At 38.1% G+C, this 16,644-nt stretch overlaps 1 protein-coding gene across 1 annotated transcript in view; it reads left to right on the top strand.

The window, feature by feature from the left end:
* SSBP2 (single stranded DNA binding protein 2) overlaps positions 1–10,830 on the top strand; it is a 160,517-nt gene extending 149,687 nt beyond the window's left edge. Inside the window, exons 15-17 of the mRNA XM_042822758.1 lie at positions 1,898–1,926; positions 7,835–7,933; positions 10,102–10,830. Coding sequence (XP_042678692.1) covers positions 1,898–1,926; positions 7,835–7,933; positions 10,102–10,131 — 158 coding nt within the window. The 3' untranslated portion in view covers positions 10,132–10,830. The remainder of the gene's footprint in view (positions 1–1,897; positions 1,927–7,834; positions 7,934–10,101) is intronic.
* Positions 10,831–16,644: the final 5,814 nt, after the last annotated feature.

Raw genomic sequence — 16,644 nt, 5'->3', positions numbered from 1 at the left:
CTGGTAGAAGCCAAGCTGCCACTTCCATCTGGCTTTTGTCCCTGGCAAAAAGCTCTGTCATCTTCACAGCATGGGTGTGGATGAACCTTATCTTCATCCTGCAATTAATAACATTTAATTCTATACTCTCATGGCAAAGAAATATCTCTCATTCCTAACACCAGACTTGCAGTCTGTGAGACAGAATCATAAAAAGGCAAAACAAAGGAAGAAATTTCAAAAAAAGTTTATAACAAGATGAAAAATAGCTATGCTATCAAAATTTATTTAGGAGATACGTTCTGAACAACTAAAATTCAACAGTACACATCTAATTCCTAGAATTGTCTCTCATTTGTGGGAGGACAGGTTCCTAAAATTCCTAAAATACTTTATGTAAGGGCATTTAGAGATTTTACAGTCTTACTTTACAGATTACAATCCTAAAATGGGTTGTTGCTTTACTTAGTAATGATGCGCATTACGTGCAAATAATTGAGAAACTGCACAAAAGGTAATTACATCTTTTTCTGTCAGTTTCCATAGCCATAGAATTGTTTCTTGGATGAAATAAAAAACAAAATTGAAACAGTTGTAAGAGGATTTTGTATGTATGTAGCATTTGTTTAGTTACTTCTGGCAGTGAAAATGGTTACATGCTTAGTCAAATCAACTATGACTTCTTCATAAGGTTAATTTTGAATTGAAAATGAAATTGAGTTCTTTCTGCAGAGAAAGGCTGGGGGAGATCTGCTTTCATTTCCGTGCTGCAGTAGGCAGCAGTGTCTCGCAATCAAAGGTGTTAATTGTACTTACCATCTTCCTTTGACCACAACTGCTCTACTGGTGGTAGAGCTATGCAGAGCTGGTGGTTAGAAATATTTTGCTCGTTTCCACCAATGTGTGTTCTTTTGGCTGTGACAAAATAGCTCTTCATAACATTTGTGAATTTGATGCATTTGTGGGGAGATATCTTATTCTTTCTCAAGCTTTGTTTTCTGTGGCTATGTCTAAGCTACTTCAGTCACCCCCCACAACCCCATTTGCTTCATTGTTTTTTCTCTGACACTCTTCTAATTGGAGTGTCTTTCCTCTAAATAGGTAAGCAGAATTGTTTATTGTCTGTTGCTGCTAAAAATGCTTTCTGTGATACATCCCTCCTAAAATATTTCCTTTATTCTTGTCTTTACCAAAGTGAGAACATGTTAAAAAAAATCTTGCCAGTAGTCTTTCATTCATTGTATTCCAGTTTATTTGGTTTCTGTTATTCCAACCCCGAGGATCATCTGCTTCTAAATGATAATGTCATCATCAGTGTCTGTAATACATTAAAAGTGGGTATCATCTCAGCCAGTTTGAGTGTAGGTTAGTGCTTTTTGAGCAAAGGCACTGATGAACAAGAATTCACTAGAGCGCTTCTTAAAAGGGAGTTCTGAATAACTAAAATTCAGTAAAAATAGTGTTTCTTTTTTTTACCCCACCAACATTAACTTCCACTAGTTGTCCACCACTTTGCTTTTGTTTTTTTTTCCCCTTAGGTGTATGTTTTTTTCTCTTAGGTGTATGTACCCCAAATTAATTCCATTGCCTGTACCCTGCCCTGGCTAAGAAGTCAGGGAGGTTGGACGTACTCTTCTTCAGCTTGTACTATGCTGTCTCACCCTAGCAGATGTGATTCAAATTGGCAGTGCAGATGAGGAATGTGTCCTTCATTCTTTTCTTTTTACAGTAGGTGCGTGCATGAAACTAACATCATCCTATATTGACAGTAAACTTTTACAAAATGAGATACTGGGAAGGAAGGAGATAGTGAACTGGTAAATTTTAAAATACTACTGTCATACTTAGTATGGAAAAAAAGCTTTTTGAGTAATTTCAGTTCAAAACTAATTGAATAATAATTTTGTTTTAATTTAAGGCTCAGGAGACATGGACAGTATTTCCAAAGTGAGTACCTAGTAACGTTTTTTAATATTTCATCGTAAGCATATTTTCTTTGTTATGAATCTTTTTGTTATGTATCTACATTTTCTGCTCGTTAACTATTTGGAGACTATGCAGACAATAAATATTAGCTGAAAATTTTAAAGCAATGTCTTTGATCAGTAGAGAATATAAATAGAGTCACTTTGTATTGTGTAATACTGTGTACTAATGCATGTGATTGATATATATTCATTTCATATTTTGATTGATCATGTTACAACCTTCCATACTAAGACAAATGAACACATACATAAGGAAGGAACTCTCCACAGTGAGGATGGTGAGACCCTGGCACAGCTGCCCGGAGAGCTGTGGGTGCCCCATCCCTGGAGACGATCAGGGCCAGATTGGATGAGGCCCTGGGCAGTCTGAGCTGGGGGGGAGGGGAAGGCAACCTGCCCAGGGCACGGGGAGTGGAACTGAGTGAACTCTGAGGTACCTTCAAACCCAAGCCATTCAAAAATTGAATGATAGCACAGTTCTAATAATCAAATATCACTAGGTGCAAGTTGGAGAAGATGCCTTAAGGATGTTACTTTTGTGCAGTGCATGATTGTCTTTGTCACCTCCGTAAAGCATAGTTAGTATCTTAATCAGTCTCTAAAAGCTAGATTTAAAAGTACTTGCAGAAGAGTCACTGTTTTGATTCCACAATCATTAAATAGTTTACTCAGAACAAATGTGAGCTTAACCTGCAGGGGTTTTGCATCTACAAAAATCATATCATGCTTTAATATGTCACTTCTTTCATAAAAATAGAACTCTAGTATGCATGTGATCATTATTAATTTAGGAACTTATTCAAATAAGGAGTTAATGAGCTTATTTGGCATTGATAAAGCAGTATAAATCTGTGAACTACTGTTTTGTACTCAGTGTCTTCAGCTGTAACTGACTAAAATTAATAAGTATATCAGTAAACCACTGCACTTTTGTGCTTTTGATCTACAAATATAGAAAAGGAGGAACAGTTTGTTTCAGTTAAAATTCTGTAGCTTGTTCTTTTGTTGCAAAATTCTTAACAATCTTCCCAAAAAGGAGCATGAATCTGTGATAAGTGTATGAACTGCTCTTGTACTTTGGCTGGCTCAGGACTAAGTACTACAGAACTGTTGTGACATCCTTTGCAGTGCAAACTTTTTTATTTTGGACATGTCTGTGGATGCTGTGGTCCTACTGAGGATATCATTGTTGATGCACCCTCAGGCTGGCCCTGGGCTATGGTGAAATGCAAACACATAGACACCTAAATTTCTGTTGAAATAGAAGGAATTTGTAGGCTGAGAATACACTCCCAACTGTCCAAAAGGCACGTATAGTTAGTGAAATGTATTTGTATTTCTAAAGTGGAGAAGGAGGAGCCTGAACTGTTCCCCAGGTGGTGCTCAGGTAGGGCTGTGGGAGAAGTGCAGCTTGTAAAATGTGCATAGGCATGTATCACAGTGTGCTGTGCTGTTCATAATGGATTTGCAGTTGCAGCCAATATAGAAGACATTATCTTGCATCAGAAGAAATTCACTGCAGGCGAACAGCATAATTTCAGAATTGCACAGGTGGTTATGGCCTTACAACAGCCCTCTGTGGCCGTTCCTGAAGAGAAGTACTTCAGCACTGTGTCTTGGAGCTGGCTGCTGCTCCTGTGATGCAGTAGCATGTATAGATAGCAGTGCTGTGTTTTTGTAAGCCTTTAAGGTCTGCATTGTGTTCAGGCCCTGCAAAGTGTAAAATAAGGGTCTGAAATGACCATATTGTCCTAGATGAGCTATGCTGAGAGCTGCAGAGGTGGATTCAATGATAACAGCCGTACATCACTTTAAAATCAATGTTCCTGTAATGTTTAGTTTTGCGAACTGCAGCACTTTTAAGAAAAAATGGAGAGCAATAAAGCCATATCTATTAGCTTGCCATAGGATTATTTTGAAAAGACTATACTAAACCCACTGGTAATAAGTATCAGTATATTCACTCATGATAATCAGATATTCTGAAAACCTGGATCCGGACATTTACCTGGAAGTCCTGTAATTTGTTGACCTTAATAAATATCATGCAAATCAGATTGGAGGCACGTCTTCAAGTAACTAAAAGAAAAAGGTATTTACTCTGGAAGTAACAGAGTTGTCTTGTTACACCATTCTTTATAATCACTTGTAATACCTTTTTCTTAATAGCACAGCCCAACATGCAGCCTTCACTGGTACCAGAAGAAGTGGCATGCGGGCACCTACTTGTGTGACCTGCTGTAGGGAACCTGCTTTGGCAGGGGGTTGGACTCGATGATCTCTGGAGGTCCCTTCCAACCCTACAATTCTGTGATTCTGTCAAGTGTGTGGGCAGAGCCTTGTGTGTTGCAGTGACAACTTCATGCAGATAGTACTACATAATACTTTAGAAATTTGATTGGAGGTTCTGCTTGCAGGAAACTGTGTATTTATAGAGTTGATGCACGCGGAATTGCTACATGTCCGCCTTCCAATTTTGTGCACGTACCAGGATTGTTCTGGTTACAGCAGCAGTCTCCCTTTACACATCACCAGCTAGTCCTGCAGTTGGCTCTTTCACGCACAGATTTCCAGATTACTAACTAATATGACAGGAATTGTTCAGTGGAGCTAACAGAGTTTGGTTGGGCGTTGCTGGATGCTCAGATACAGCTGTAGAACTCCAGTGGATTAAAATGCATATTAGAGTAGTCTGATTGTCTTTTCCCATGAGATAAAGGAAATTAATCCAGCCTTGGTAGAGTCAGTACAGCTCACAGAATTCAGAGCTACATTTTCCATAGACAGAGACAATTTTACTTTAATTGGCTGAATGGCAAAACATGAAGCTTTTATGAAGTAGATTGAGATGGAAGAAGTAAATGAACTGAAATTATGCATATTAAATAAACATTAATAACCAGTGTTTCTTTCAGTGCCCGTGGAATTTGTGCAGTCATCAAAGAAATACTAGCTTTGGAAAAATTCAGCTAGAGCTACAATGAGAAACCCCATACTGGCCATAAAAGCCACCCAGGGGAGTTGCTATAAAAGCATTTATGTCAGGAATTTGAACCTTTGGGGCTGGCATACTGTAGCAATTGCAGAATTTCAAAGCTTTGTACTATAACAGAGCAAGATAAAATAGGGGTAAATCCCCAAGGAATGATCAAAAGTACAGGAGCAACATATAAAATAAATGTGACAAGGCCTTAGTGAGTTTTAAATTTTATATTCATAGATTTTAAGGCCAGAAGGGACTGCTATGATTGTGTAGTATGACCTCCTGCATAACATAGGCAACAGGACTACCCTGAATTAGTTCCTGCTTTGGGTCTGGTGGGCGTGGTTGAACTGAGGCAGTAGTTTTCAACCTTTTAAAACTGTGGATCCCTAAAAATTTGCTCCAATAACTTCACTAAAGAACAAATGTAATTGCCTGGTGTTAATTAGTTAATTTGCTGATGTTTTTGTTGGTGTGGCTGTCCTGTGATTCCAGGGGATCTGAGAATCACCATTAGAAGCAGAGTGAATGAGATGGTAAAGAAAACAGAAGGCCAAGGTCTTGACCAAATTGAAATAATGTTTCAGGTTGCTTATCAAAACAGTTATGCTTTCACGTGGATTATGTAATAATTTAATAATTAATCTATAGTTGCAAATAGATACACCAAACTGAACCTGTAACCATTCAGATTGAAAATGGTGATAAAGATTATGGTAAAAACTTAATGGCAGCTTTTCATTAGCTGAGCAAAAGGCATTTCAAAGCAGATGGCATGTACAACAATCAGTCCCACTAGTCTGCTCGTATGGTAACAAAAGGTAACAGATTTAAGCTTTGGAGAAGCTAGGTACAAATTACATTTTGTTCTTCCTGGTGGTGGAATTCCTGTGGAATTCTGTAACATTTTGTAATATTTAAATCATGGACAGAGGACAAAATGGAGCTTTTAGAGTACCAATAGGAGCATTCAAAAATTGGGTTTGAAGGGGAAGAAGTCATAGCTATTCAATGAATTCTCCAGAACATGTTATTTCCTGCCATTGAGCACCACTGAATGGAGCCAGGCTCTTGTCAGTGGTGCCTGTGACAGAAGAAAAGGCACTGGGCACAAGCTGAAGTGCAGGAGGTTCCTTCTGACTATCAGACAGCATTCTGTGCTGTGCAGGTGACGGAGCACTGGCACAGGGACACAGAATCTGTGGGATCTCCTCTTGAAGATCGCCAAAAGCCACCTGGGCGTGAGCCTGGGCACCCTCCTCTAAGAGCTCCTGCTGAAGCAGGGGCTGGGACAGGGAGACTATGCCAGCCTCAACCCTTCTGGAATTCTTTGTAAAGCCACTGTGGGGTGGATAGGCTTTGCAGTAGTGGGGAATACCAAGGAATTAAGGGGTCTTTCTCTTAATTTAATCTTTCCTATTTTTTTCAGTCATAGTTTATCCTACTGCAAACTGAGTCATCCTAAATGAATACTTTCTGCAGGTATTTTCAAAGTACAGTGCATCTTTTTTAAAGAAGTCTTATAAAATTATGCTAGCAGGCATACTTTCTGTTATTCTAATTGGGAAATAACATACAAAAAAAAAAAAGGATGACTCAGGGTTCTTTGAGTTGTTGCTATTTGGTCACTTAGGACAAAATAAAGTTGTATTTTATCAGCTTGCTCATTGACTGCACTGGATTTTTGTTAAGTTCATAATGGCATATCAAACTTGGATTTGTACTGTTAAAATTCAACAGCAATAACATTCAATTTTTTGGATCAAAAGACACAAGGGGAAAACTATGACAGACATAAACTTTTCTAGTGAAGATCCTGGTTTCATATTTTCATGACTATTCCTTTTCCATCACAAGACCTGTGTTAACAGGAGTCTTAGCAGTGATAGAAATAGAAGCATTCGTACTCCAGGCATGACAGGTTGCCACAAATGAGCTTTGTGAAAACAGCTAATGAATTGTAGTGTCTGACATAATCATGTATTAGCTGTTGACTGAATAATTTCTGTAACAGTTAACTAGTTTCATCCTTTCTGTAAGTAATTGAATCTTGAAATCATTTTCTGAACCTTGTAGATCTGACTGTGTAGTATCTATTTTTTTAAAAATAGACATTTCTCTTCAGATGCCTTTGTATTGTTACTATTAATTAGCATCTCAGTTACAACTAGACACTGGAAAAGTAAATTAAGACACTCTTGCAACAGGCTCTGTGTAAGCAAATACAAAAGTACAACTGCTTCTGAAATTTTGTGCAAGTCTGATCTGGGGGCTGGATCGAGGGCACTTTGTCTGAATCCTTCTTAACTCAGCTGCCTATAAACTCCTTATTACCTGCTCACAGTGAAGTGGCTTAGCACCTCCATGACTGACTACATTCCTGAACTATTGCGAAACTATTTCCATTAACAGTGTAAGCAGAGTCACTAGATATGGGTCTTGATTAGTGAGGTCTGTGTATACTGTCCACATGTTGCCCACCAGGTATGCCTTCAGAAGTTGTGTATGTCAAGACACATGCTTGTAGACTTTGCTGGATTTGACCATATGAATGAACACAGTGCCAGAGCTTGCTCTTAGACCTGCTGAAGTCATTTATAGTTTTTCCTGACTTCGGTAGGAGAAGATGGTGGCAGTAACTCTGCAAATTAGAACTACACGTAAATAGTTGTTCCTTCAGGGCCGGGAACCTGTCTGTATGGGCATGAAATTATTGACATGAGCCTGCAGAACTCAGCAGTCTTATCTCTCTTTGTAAATCCAGTGCATTGCATAGTATGCTGCGCTGCTCTGTGTTGTAGTATTGAGTGTGTGACACTTCATGAAGCCTGGAAATTAAGTGGTGTTCAGCACTTAATCTGTGTTTTAAAATCTTGTTTAACAGAACTCTCCCAGTAATATGAGCATGAGTAATCAGCCTGGCACTCCCAGAGATGATGGTGAGATGGGTGGAAACTTCCTAAACCCTTTTCAGAGTGAGAGCGTAAGTATTTTTTTACGGAGTTGTTTTACTTTGGGAACTTTAGTTCCTGGTATTTTGTTTAAAAGGAAAAAAAAATACATTCAGTGTTCAGTGATGCAGAGTGGGCATTTATCAGGTGCTATCTGAGCAGCTGAAGTACAGATCTTTACATCTGAGTATTTTAATTTGTGATTGCTCAACCTTTGACTCCTAAACAATGCGTTTTACAGTGCAGGAATATCTTCTAGGACAAATTCACACTGAAGTATATAAATAAGAGCACCAGATCTCGTGTTGTGAGGAGGTTAGTATGCTCTCAAAGACAGAAAAGGCAAAGGTGCCCTCTAGTGTTCATTCTTGGACAAATGGTGGTTTTTTTTTTTTTGTAATGGAGACCACTTACGGCAGCAAAACATGGTATACAGTACATTGCAAGGTATTTTCCTACTCCTGTGCCTGAAGCTGGGTTTCTAAATCCACATGTAGGTTCCTAAGTAGAAGTGGCCTGATTTTTCAGAAGTGCTGAGTGGCTTCAACACTTCTATTCTTATTGGAAATCACTGCTGCCAGAAGTGAGTGCAACTTCATTAACTATGCCAGTGGTGAATTTTGACTCAGTAAATGTGAATAAACAGTTCCTCTCAAATCACAGAGCAGAAAAATTGCATGGCAAGTTCAGTGGGAATCAGATTTTGGGGTGTTTTGTTGTTGTCATTATTTACTTATTTGAAAGTGAAAAGAAAGAGAGTTTCTACATGTTTTTGCAGGTATCTTCAGAAAGAGGGCATATGGTCAAATTGGTTGGAGTATTGGAGGAAATCAGTTTGTACCACCTAAATAGATAGATGTTTTAAAATCTACCAAAAAAGCACTAGACACAAAACCTCAATTAGATGTTCCTTGGTCATGGTAATCTGTGACTTTCAATTTGGCTTACTTTGCCTGAACTGAAGGCAGAACTTCTTTGACATTCATTAGGGTTTTGATTGCGATTAGGGGAACTTATAATAAAGTAAAACTGACAGATAAGCATTATTTTGACTTTAGATTCCTTTCCAAAGTGACTATAGGGATACACTGACATTTACTATAATACAGAAATTCATTTGAACAAAGGTCTACTTTACACATTTGAGTTGTTCTCTCTCATTGGCTAACATAAGCATGCTGGCCCACTGTGAGAATGCTCAGCCCAGGATGAGAGCAAGCCTCAAAGTACAAAAAACATCAGGGATGTTTTATCTGAGTAGTCCATTCTGTGCATTCAACATGACAGAGACCCATAACAGGTATTCATAGACACTTGGAAGCAATCAACTCAAAGCTTCAGCCAACTCAAAGCTTCAGCTTTGGCGGTTATTTCACTGCCTGCCTTGTTTTTACAAAGACAAATAAATATCTCCATTTCTTGTATCAGTTTTCATTACAGTAATATTTCTTGTGTTTGAACATTTTCCTCTACAATGATTTTAGGGTGGTTCAGTTTCTATAGTCTGCAAGTCACAAATTAGGTATACAGATGTGGAGTTCTTGTAGGCACTGTGCTGTGCCACTGATTATTTGTAAGAAAGTATGCTGACTGGAGGGCAACTGTAACTTCTATAAGGGCTGCAGTTTAGCTTGTGTTAAAATAATAAGTTGAAGTGGTGACTGAACTTTCAGGTCACGTAAAGAAGAGTGGCCACTGATTCAGCTTGTCTCCTAAAGTCAATAACACTGAATAATAGAGACTAAAAGCGCAGCTGAATTCCAGTCAGGCTTATCTGCATGCCGTTCTTCCCATCAAGTAATAAAAAGATCTTCCAAAATGTTTACGTGGTTCAGCTTACCACAAATGCAGCTGCTTTACTTGAGATCAGCTCTTTGACTACCTAAATCCCCAGTAACCAAAATCAATCAGGAAAAGGTCTGGAAAGCATCGTTGAAGCAGTGGCTCATCACATCACTCAGATAACACGGAAATAATCTTTGAGTGAGTTGACTCAATCAGTAAGAGCTGTATTTTTACATAATGAATGAAGGGTAATAGAAATTATAATTCTGCAAATTGAACTGCAAGCCTTTGCACAGGCTACAAATGTAGGAGAAAATTCAAGGAGCATGTTGACATTTGAACTCATTGGTCCTGAAGTGGTTATAGTTACCTGGGTAAAAAACGGTTGTTAAAATGTGAATTCCTCTTTTTTCAGTACTCCCCTAGCATGACAATGAGTGTGTGATCCGTTAACAAGTCTCGTCCTGAAGACCACAGTGAGTTGGCCCTCTTCAGAGAGCTACTACAGAAGAAAATTATTCATCCCAGTGTACAGTCTTAACAAAAGGATCTCAGACATAATCAGACCCACCATTTTTTTTCCTACCATCTCCCCTGTTTTTTCAAGAAAGTGGGTCCCAAACATGATTGAGACAACTGAGCAGCATAACAGAACTGCCCATGATGGAACTGAAATTATCTGTGTATGTACATGCGTGGGTAAGCGTATATGTATGTGTGTGTGCACAGAAATACACACATACATATATAGCCCTGCAGGACACTGTAAAATATTATCACATGACATCTTAAGTAGAAGTGAAAAGTAGGGACTTATATTCCATCTTTTTTTTTCACGTTTACATTCTAATTGTTAAAATTTGCTTGCCCTCTCCCCTCCTGAACTGTTTTACGTTGCATATATCATTGCTTTATAAGTTATTTTTTAAGGTGAACTCATTTGATAAATTCTGATTTTGTAAATGTCTGCCATTATGGATAGGAATAAAATTGCTTATAAGAGCTTTCATTAACTTGTGTTTGATACCAGTTACATACCCTGTGAATCACAAACTGTGTTATCTCAAGAAATAGAAGAAAGCTCATCTTAATTTTTCGGAGAAATTTAATAATTTTCACCTAGTTTGGTGATTTTTTTTAATACTTTGCCTTTAAAAAAAAAAAAAAAAAAAAAAAAAAAAGAAGCATGGAAGGTTATTTTTCTTCTTTAATTGAAGCCTAATATCTGCAATATCTATTTTGAAATGGAAGCCTGAATTTGATACAAGCTTCTCAGTATATATAGAGTACTATGAGGTTACTGTATGTGAGCTCCAATTGCTATAGAATCTAGCAATAAAGTGTCAGGGCTTATTCTGCCTTTGGTAATGGATTTTCTGTTTAGCACGATCCTCCATAGGGGTGGTAACTAGTGGAAATACAGTAGAGTCCTGATTAACAAAACCTGTTCTAACAATTTATGTTTATGTTTCCCCTTTTCAGTGATTCTCAACTGAATCGTAATAATCCATGGTCTTGATTACACAATCTCCCAAGCCCATTGAGAAGTCAGGTCACTCTGGTACATGAATTCACCCCCCCAAACCTTTCAGTAAGCAGCCATTTTTGTGAAACAAAATGAGGGAGTAAATATTTTTTATGACTACTATGTCTTGTGAGGGTCTTACCTGTTGCCATGAACAAAAGAGGAACAAAGGTCTGGGGCGTTTTATAAGGTCAGTATATTAGATGTGAAAGCTGGGAACAGAGTGGAGAAAAGGTGTGTGGTCTTTAAGGAAGAGCTTCTGGAAATAATCCCATGTCTCTTTAGGCAAAGCTCTAAAACCAAGAGTGTAGTTAGTTCCTAGTGACCTCCAGATCTCCCAAGAAAATGAAAGCTTTCAATTGAGTAGTGGTCAAAACATCGATGATCAGCAATGTGAACACAAAGTGGCTGCACTAAAATTTTTGCCACAGCCAAAAACCAAAGTCCACTTTGGACTTTGGACTTTGCAGATGGAAGAGCCACTTAATAGGAGGAGCACTTCTGGACAGACAGTGTCCATGCAGTCTTGTAAGGGGATATTTTTTCATAAATTTGTGCTGAAGAATTGTATGTAGTATGCTCATTGTGATGGTAGATGCACATAAGGAGTAACAGAATCTCATAACTCATTTTTATTTTTATATATGTTATATATATGTGAAAAAAAAAAAAACCATATACTTATTTTATTCTCTTGTTAGGGCAGTTAAGGATGAAGCTCTTGGAGGCTTAAAATTACGTTAAAAGTTTTGGTAGTGTTATTTTTTAGTAATTTAGTTTGATTAGCTGTAATGTTGAACTAGATTGTCATTATATAGTTTCTTGGACTTTATTCCCAGTGATTATGAAGGTTGAATTAATTTGCTTCTCTTTGGAAAACATTTTGTTGCTGTCTAAAGAGATGCCAGGAGCCCCTATAATTTGCATTTAAAAAAAAAAAAAAAAAAAAAAAAAAAAAAAAAAAAAAAAAAACAAAAAAAGATCTAATGTCCTGAGATCTGTCATGGTTGTTACTAGCAAGTTTCTCTGGTTATGTCCACGGTGCAGCCCATCTTCCCCCAGAAATAGTGCGAAATGCAGGATCCTTGCAGCTTGTATTTGTCATCTGTATTATCCTTATTGGTAGCCTTCCAAGAACAATTCTAGGACTCTTTTCTGCCCAGTATCAGGCACATGATGTCATTGCTGCTGGACTAAGGTAGATGAATATATCTGGACATCACGTGCCAAAGCCCTTTCATGCAGCAGGTAAGTGTGCGCTTGAGTGAGCCTGTGACCTAATTCCATCTGGGGTCTGCTGAGTGCCTTGGAGAAAGCCCCTGCAAAGCGTCACTGAGATTGTAAGACAGTGCATGTTGGCCCTGGAGCTTTTTGCTCTAGCAAAATTAAACAGAGCTGTGGCTTTGTATTAATAAAAACTCTTTTTTTTTTTAATTTTTCCTCCTGAATTGGGTATAATCTTCAACAGTTTAGCTTATTGGCACCTGTTAAGGATGAAAGTCTGACCATTAAATTAAATCTATGCATAAAGCAGTACACTTTAAAAAGAACTGCCAGCACATACTGAATATTATTATCAAAATATGTTGGCCTAATGTATATACATGAGCATAACATCCTTTCAGACATATCTCTTCTTCCGTATTCTTTTGAATCTCCTTTCTATGCAGTTTTTCTGATTGCCAGCAAATCTTTGTTACCCCTTTACATTTCATTTGTCAGACATTTATACTAAATTAAACATTGTTGCATCAATCCTGCAGCATGAATGTCAGCACATACACTGCTGGTTTCAAAAGCAACAGAACTGGGCTGTGCTTCTTATAACGTGTAACTCTGCCCTGGTACTTCAAGTTACTAGGTATGTCAGCACTTTCCATAACTATACAGCTCCACAGATAGGTGGGACAGAAGATGTGCAAGCTTGCAAAATTGTAGATTTGGGATGTTTGATTGGATAATCAGTGAACGTCTTGTTATTAGAATTTTAATCAGATATAAAGTAACCTAATCATCTTGCTTTTTGTAAGGAATGCTTGCCTTCTGTGCTTACATACATGAGTGAAGTTGTAAATAACTCATTGTTCATTGCTCATTGCTAAGATCAGGTGATTACAGCCATTCTGGAACTGAACCTGTAGAAAACAACAGGATGTGCTAAATGCTCAACTTGTAAATTACAAGTATCCCATTGTTTTTTAAATTTGCATGGAGATTTTTGGTTGGTAATTTGTTTTCTTTCTTTTGCTTATGATCCTTGTAGGATTTTCATCACATAAAGGAGTATTAATATGGAAAGAAAGATTGTTTCCAAGTACTGACTGAATACACCCATTTATGTTTCTAATGCACTAGAAATGTGCATTCAGTGTGTAATGTAACTGATGTTTTTATCTGTCCTTATGCAACAGCATTGTTGATTATGTCAGAACTTGTCCAGCTCTGGAAAAAATACTATTCTCTGTGATGCCAGGTAGTTTTTTCACACTATGCTTTTAGATAGATTTCTTGCTTCCATATAGAAAAGAATAGATAATGATTTAGCAGATGGATCTTTCAGGCAAGGTTAAAGTAAGGCTTTTTGGGGGTTTGGACTTGATGATCTCTAAAGGTCCTTTCCAACCCCTACAATTCTGTGACTGTGATTTTTAAGAACAAGTGATGAAATCTTAAAAGTTAGAAATATGGGAATAATTTATTGGAAGTGCAGAAGTAGAGTCTCATATCATCAGAATTCTAGCAAAAATTCTGGCCTTGCAGAATTCAGCTGGAGTTGGGATTCATTTGTGGATTTCACAGTGAAATCAGTACTTTACCTTCTACATAAACCCTTGAGTAGGAGCATCCATACACACATTTTATCTCCATATCTGAGTCTTGCATAGACAAGAATGGAGTTTAAGGCAAGGAAGAAGCTGTATGAATCACTAGTAAAACATGTAGCCTGATACAAACAAGTACCTTGTATCTGCATGCATGGGTTGCATTATTTTCTTAATTGCCTGAGCAGAAGGAAGAACTGAAAGTGCACTTGATGTTCTGGGAGTTGGTACATGCAAAAGACAGCAGTAACAGCAAGAGAGGTCTCTCACACTCTGTAGGTTGCCCAAATGTGTCCTAGTTTGCCTTGGGATGATTGGCATCCGAATGACAGGCGAGTTCCCCCAGGAGTCTCCAGAAGCCAGCCCACCCATGTGTCACCTCCTCAAGGAGAGTACTGACTGCCAGAATGACCAGCTCACTCCCCACTTGATTCTGCAGAGCACAGTGCCCTGTGTCTCATTTCATGTACTCCGGAGGCATTCAGACCTTGCTCTCCTTGTAAAACACGAGGAGAGAGATATAGGCTCATCATTTATCTTAAATAATAGAAAATAGGGAGAAGGGAGTAGAGCCTTGCCTCTGGAGAAGAGTTCAGAATCATTGCATTGGGGCAGCTTCATGAACTGGCCAAAAAAATCATTTGAATTTTGCCCTATTCTGTGGTTAGCAAATGAAAAACTGCATTTCAAGAGGATTCAGAATTAGATGGGCAGTGTAATGAGACACCAGCTGTTACAGTATTCAGTGTTGAACATTTTAGTTTACTAGTTAAAATGAATTTTCAGTTGACAAATGTTTCGGTGATTTCTACTTCTCAGATCAGTTAATTATTTTTAGGTGTTTTCTCTTCTTCTTAGGCATCTCTGATCCAGTGTTGTTGGTGACAAATATGGACTGAATGTCCAGAATTTGACCATATATTTTTGCATTTGCAGAACATAAAAGAGGGTTGAAAGATATTGAAAACAAAACAGTCAAAGAAAACCTGGTAATTTTTTTCTAATTTGTTTCACAGTAAATGAGGATAGAACCACAGCTTCTGTCCCAAATGTTCTTGGGCTTGGTTAGGCCTTCAGGAAGGGAATCCTGGCAAAGCACATCTGTTAAATTAATCCCTCCCCCCCACCCTCCTACCCCCCCAAAATTGTTTCAGCAGTGACAGCTCATTTTTCTTTAAACTGATCACACTAAGGATCTAATTCAGGATGTAATGAAAACAACATCTATAAAAATTGAGTACACTCAAATGTAAATGACTTAGGTTTAAATTTCAGTGTGTGCAGCTCCCTCTGCTTTCCAGACATTATTGGCTCCATCCTATAAGCTGCTGTTTGTGCCAGTTGTCCTGCTGAAACTTTGATGAAACCACTCAGATAGCGTCATTTTTCTTGTAGGATTTCACCCTGACCTTGGTGAAATGTAGAATTTGTCTGAGGTGTGACATTATTTCACAGATCTATATTTGGAGAAAAATACAAAGAGTCTACTGAAATTACCAAAATTTTGTTTCAGCGTGAAAAACAGAGGAAAAAATCCTTAGCTAAATTACTCATTTGAGTGCATGCATGCAAGTTGTTTGCCAGCACTGTCATCTTGGAAACAAATTATAGTAACAAATTTAGGGAAGATAAATGGACTGTCTACTCAACAATTGAAATTCTGATCCTGCACATGCTCATTTGTTTGAAATAAAGCCTACACAGGCTTAATTTTAAGCAGATTTAACAATACAAATTATATCCTTCAGAAGAGTGAGACTGCTAAAATGCTAAACCCAGGCTGAGCGTGGACAGTCTAAAAGTCTTCCCCAAGCCAACATTTTATCTCATTTTACTGATTTTACTGGTGCATGAACACATTCATGTGCCCATAGTACTGATATGTGGAACAGATATGGCTTTCTTCTGTTTCTTAGTTTATTTCTTAGAGCATTGTTCACTACTATATTAAACGTTTTTGTGAACTTGTCCTTTCATTTTGCTTTCAATCATGCAGCCATAGCTTCCCTCAACATAGCTAACAGCTTTGCAGTTTTAGTCTGAACTTCTCTTTGGTCACTGTTCTTCATCTAAGCCTAAAGTATGTAAGAAAGCCTCTCATGTAATGGGAAAACTTGCCATAAAAATGTGTAAGGGTTTTCTCGGGTACATGTTTTCACGTTTAATAAAGAGACAATTTTCAGTTATGATTTGAAATGGTCACTTTCTAGCCACTATTTAATATCTACGTTCAAAAGAATCCAAGAAAGCAAATGACATTTTTTTTCCTTCTCTATTTGAATTCAGCATTGTAAAGACTTACTGAAATACATGTTTTTGGGAAGCCGGACCAAACCAAAGCTTATTGCCTAGCTGCTATAAATAACACAGGCCTTCATGCTGAAATCTCCTTCCATATCCCTAAGAGCAAGTTGCCTCACATCTGATGCACATGGCTCAGCAGGCCTTTGTGGGGCCTGGCTGTTGAGGACTGGGTGGCAAATGACCTTCATACCCAGCCTCATCTCTCCAAGGGAGCTGCTGCACTGCGTCTGGCAGTTGGGCCTGTGGGATCCTTGGGATTTTGCAGGACTGGAGCAAGAGGTCTGGTTTTTCTAAGAGAAAGTTATGG

This window comes from Centrocercus urophasianus, unplaced genomic scaffold (assembly GCF_019232065.1).
Source record: "Centrocercus urophasianus isolate 14NV4802_14NV808 unplaced genomic scaffold, USGS_Curo_1.0 seq_21, whole genome shotgun sequence".
Classification (NCBI taxonomy): domain Eukaryota; kingdom Metazoa; phylum Chordata; class Aves; order Galliformes; family Phasianidae; genus Centrocercus; species Centrocercus urophasianus.
Note: the sequence above shows the minus strand (reverse complement) of the source record. Positions and strands in the feature narration are given on the sequence as shown.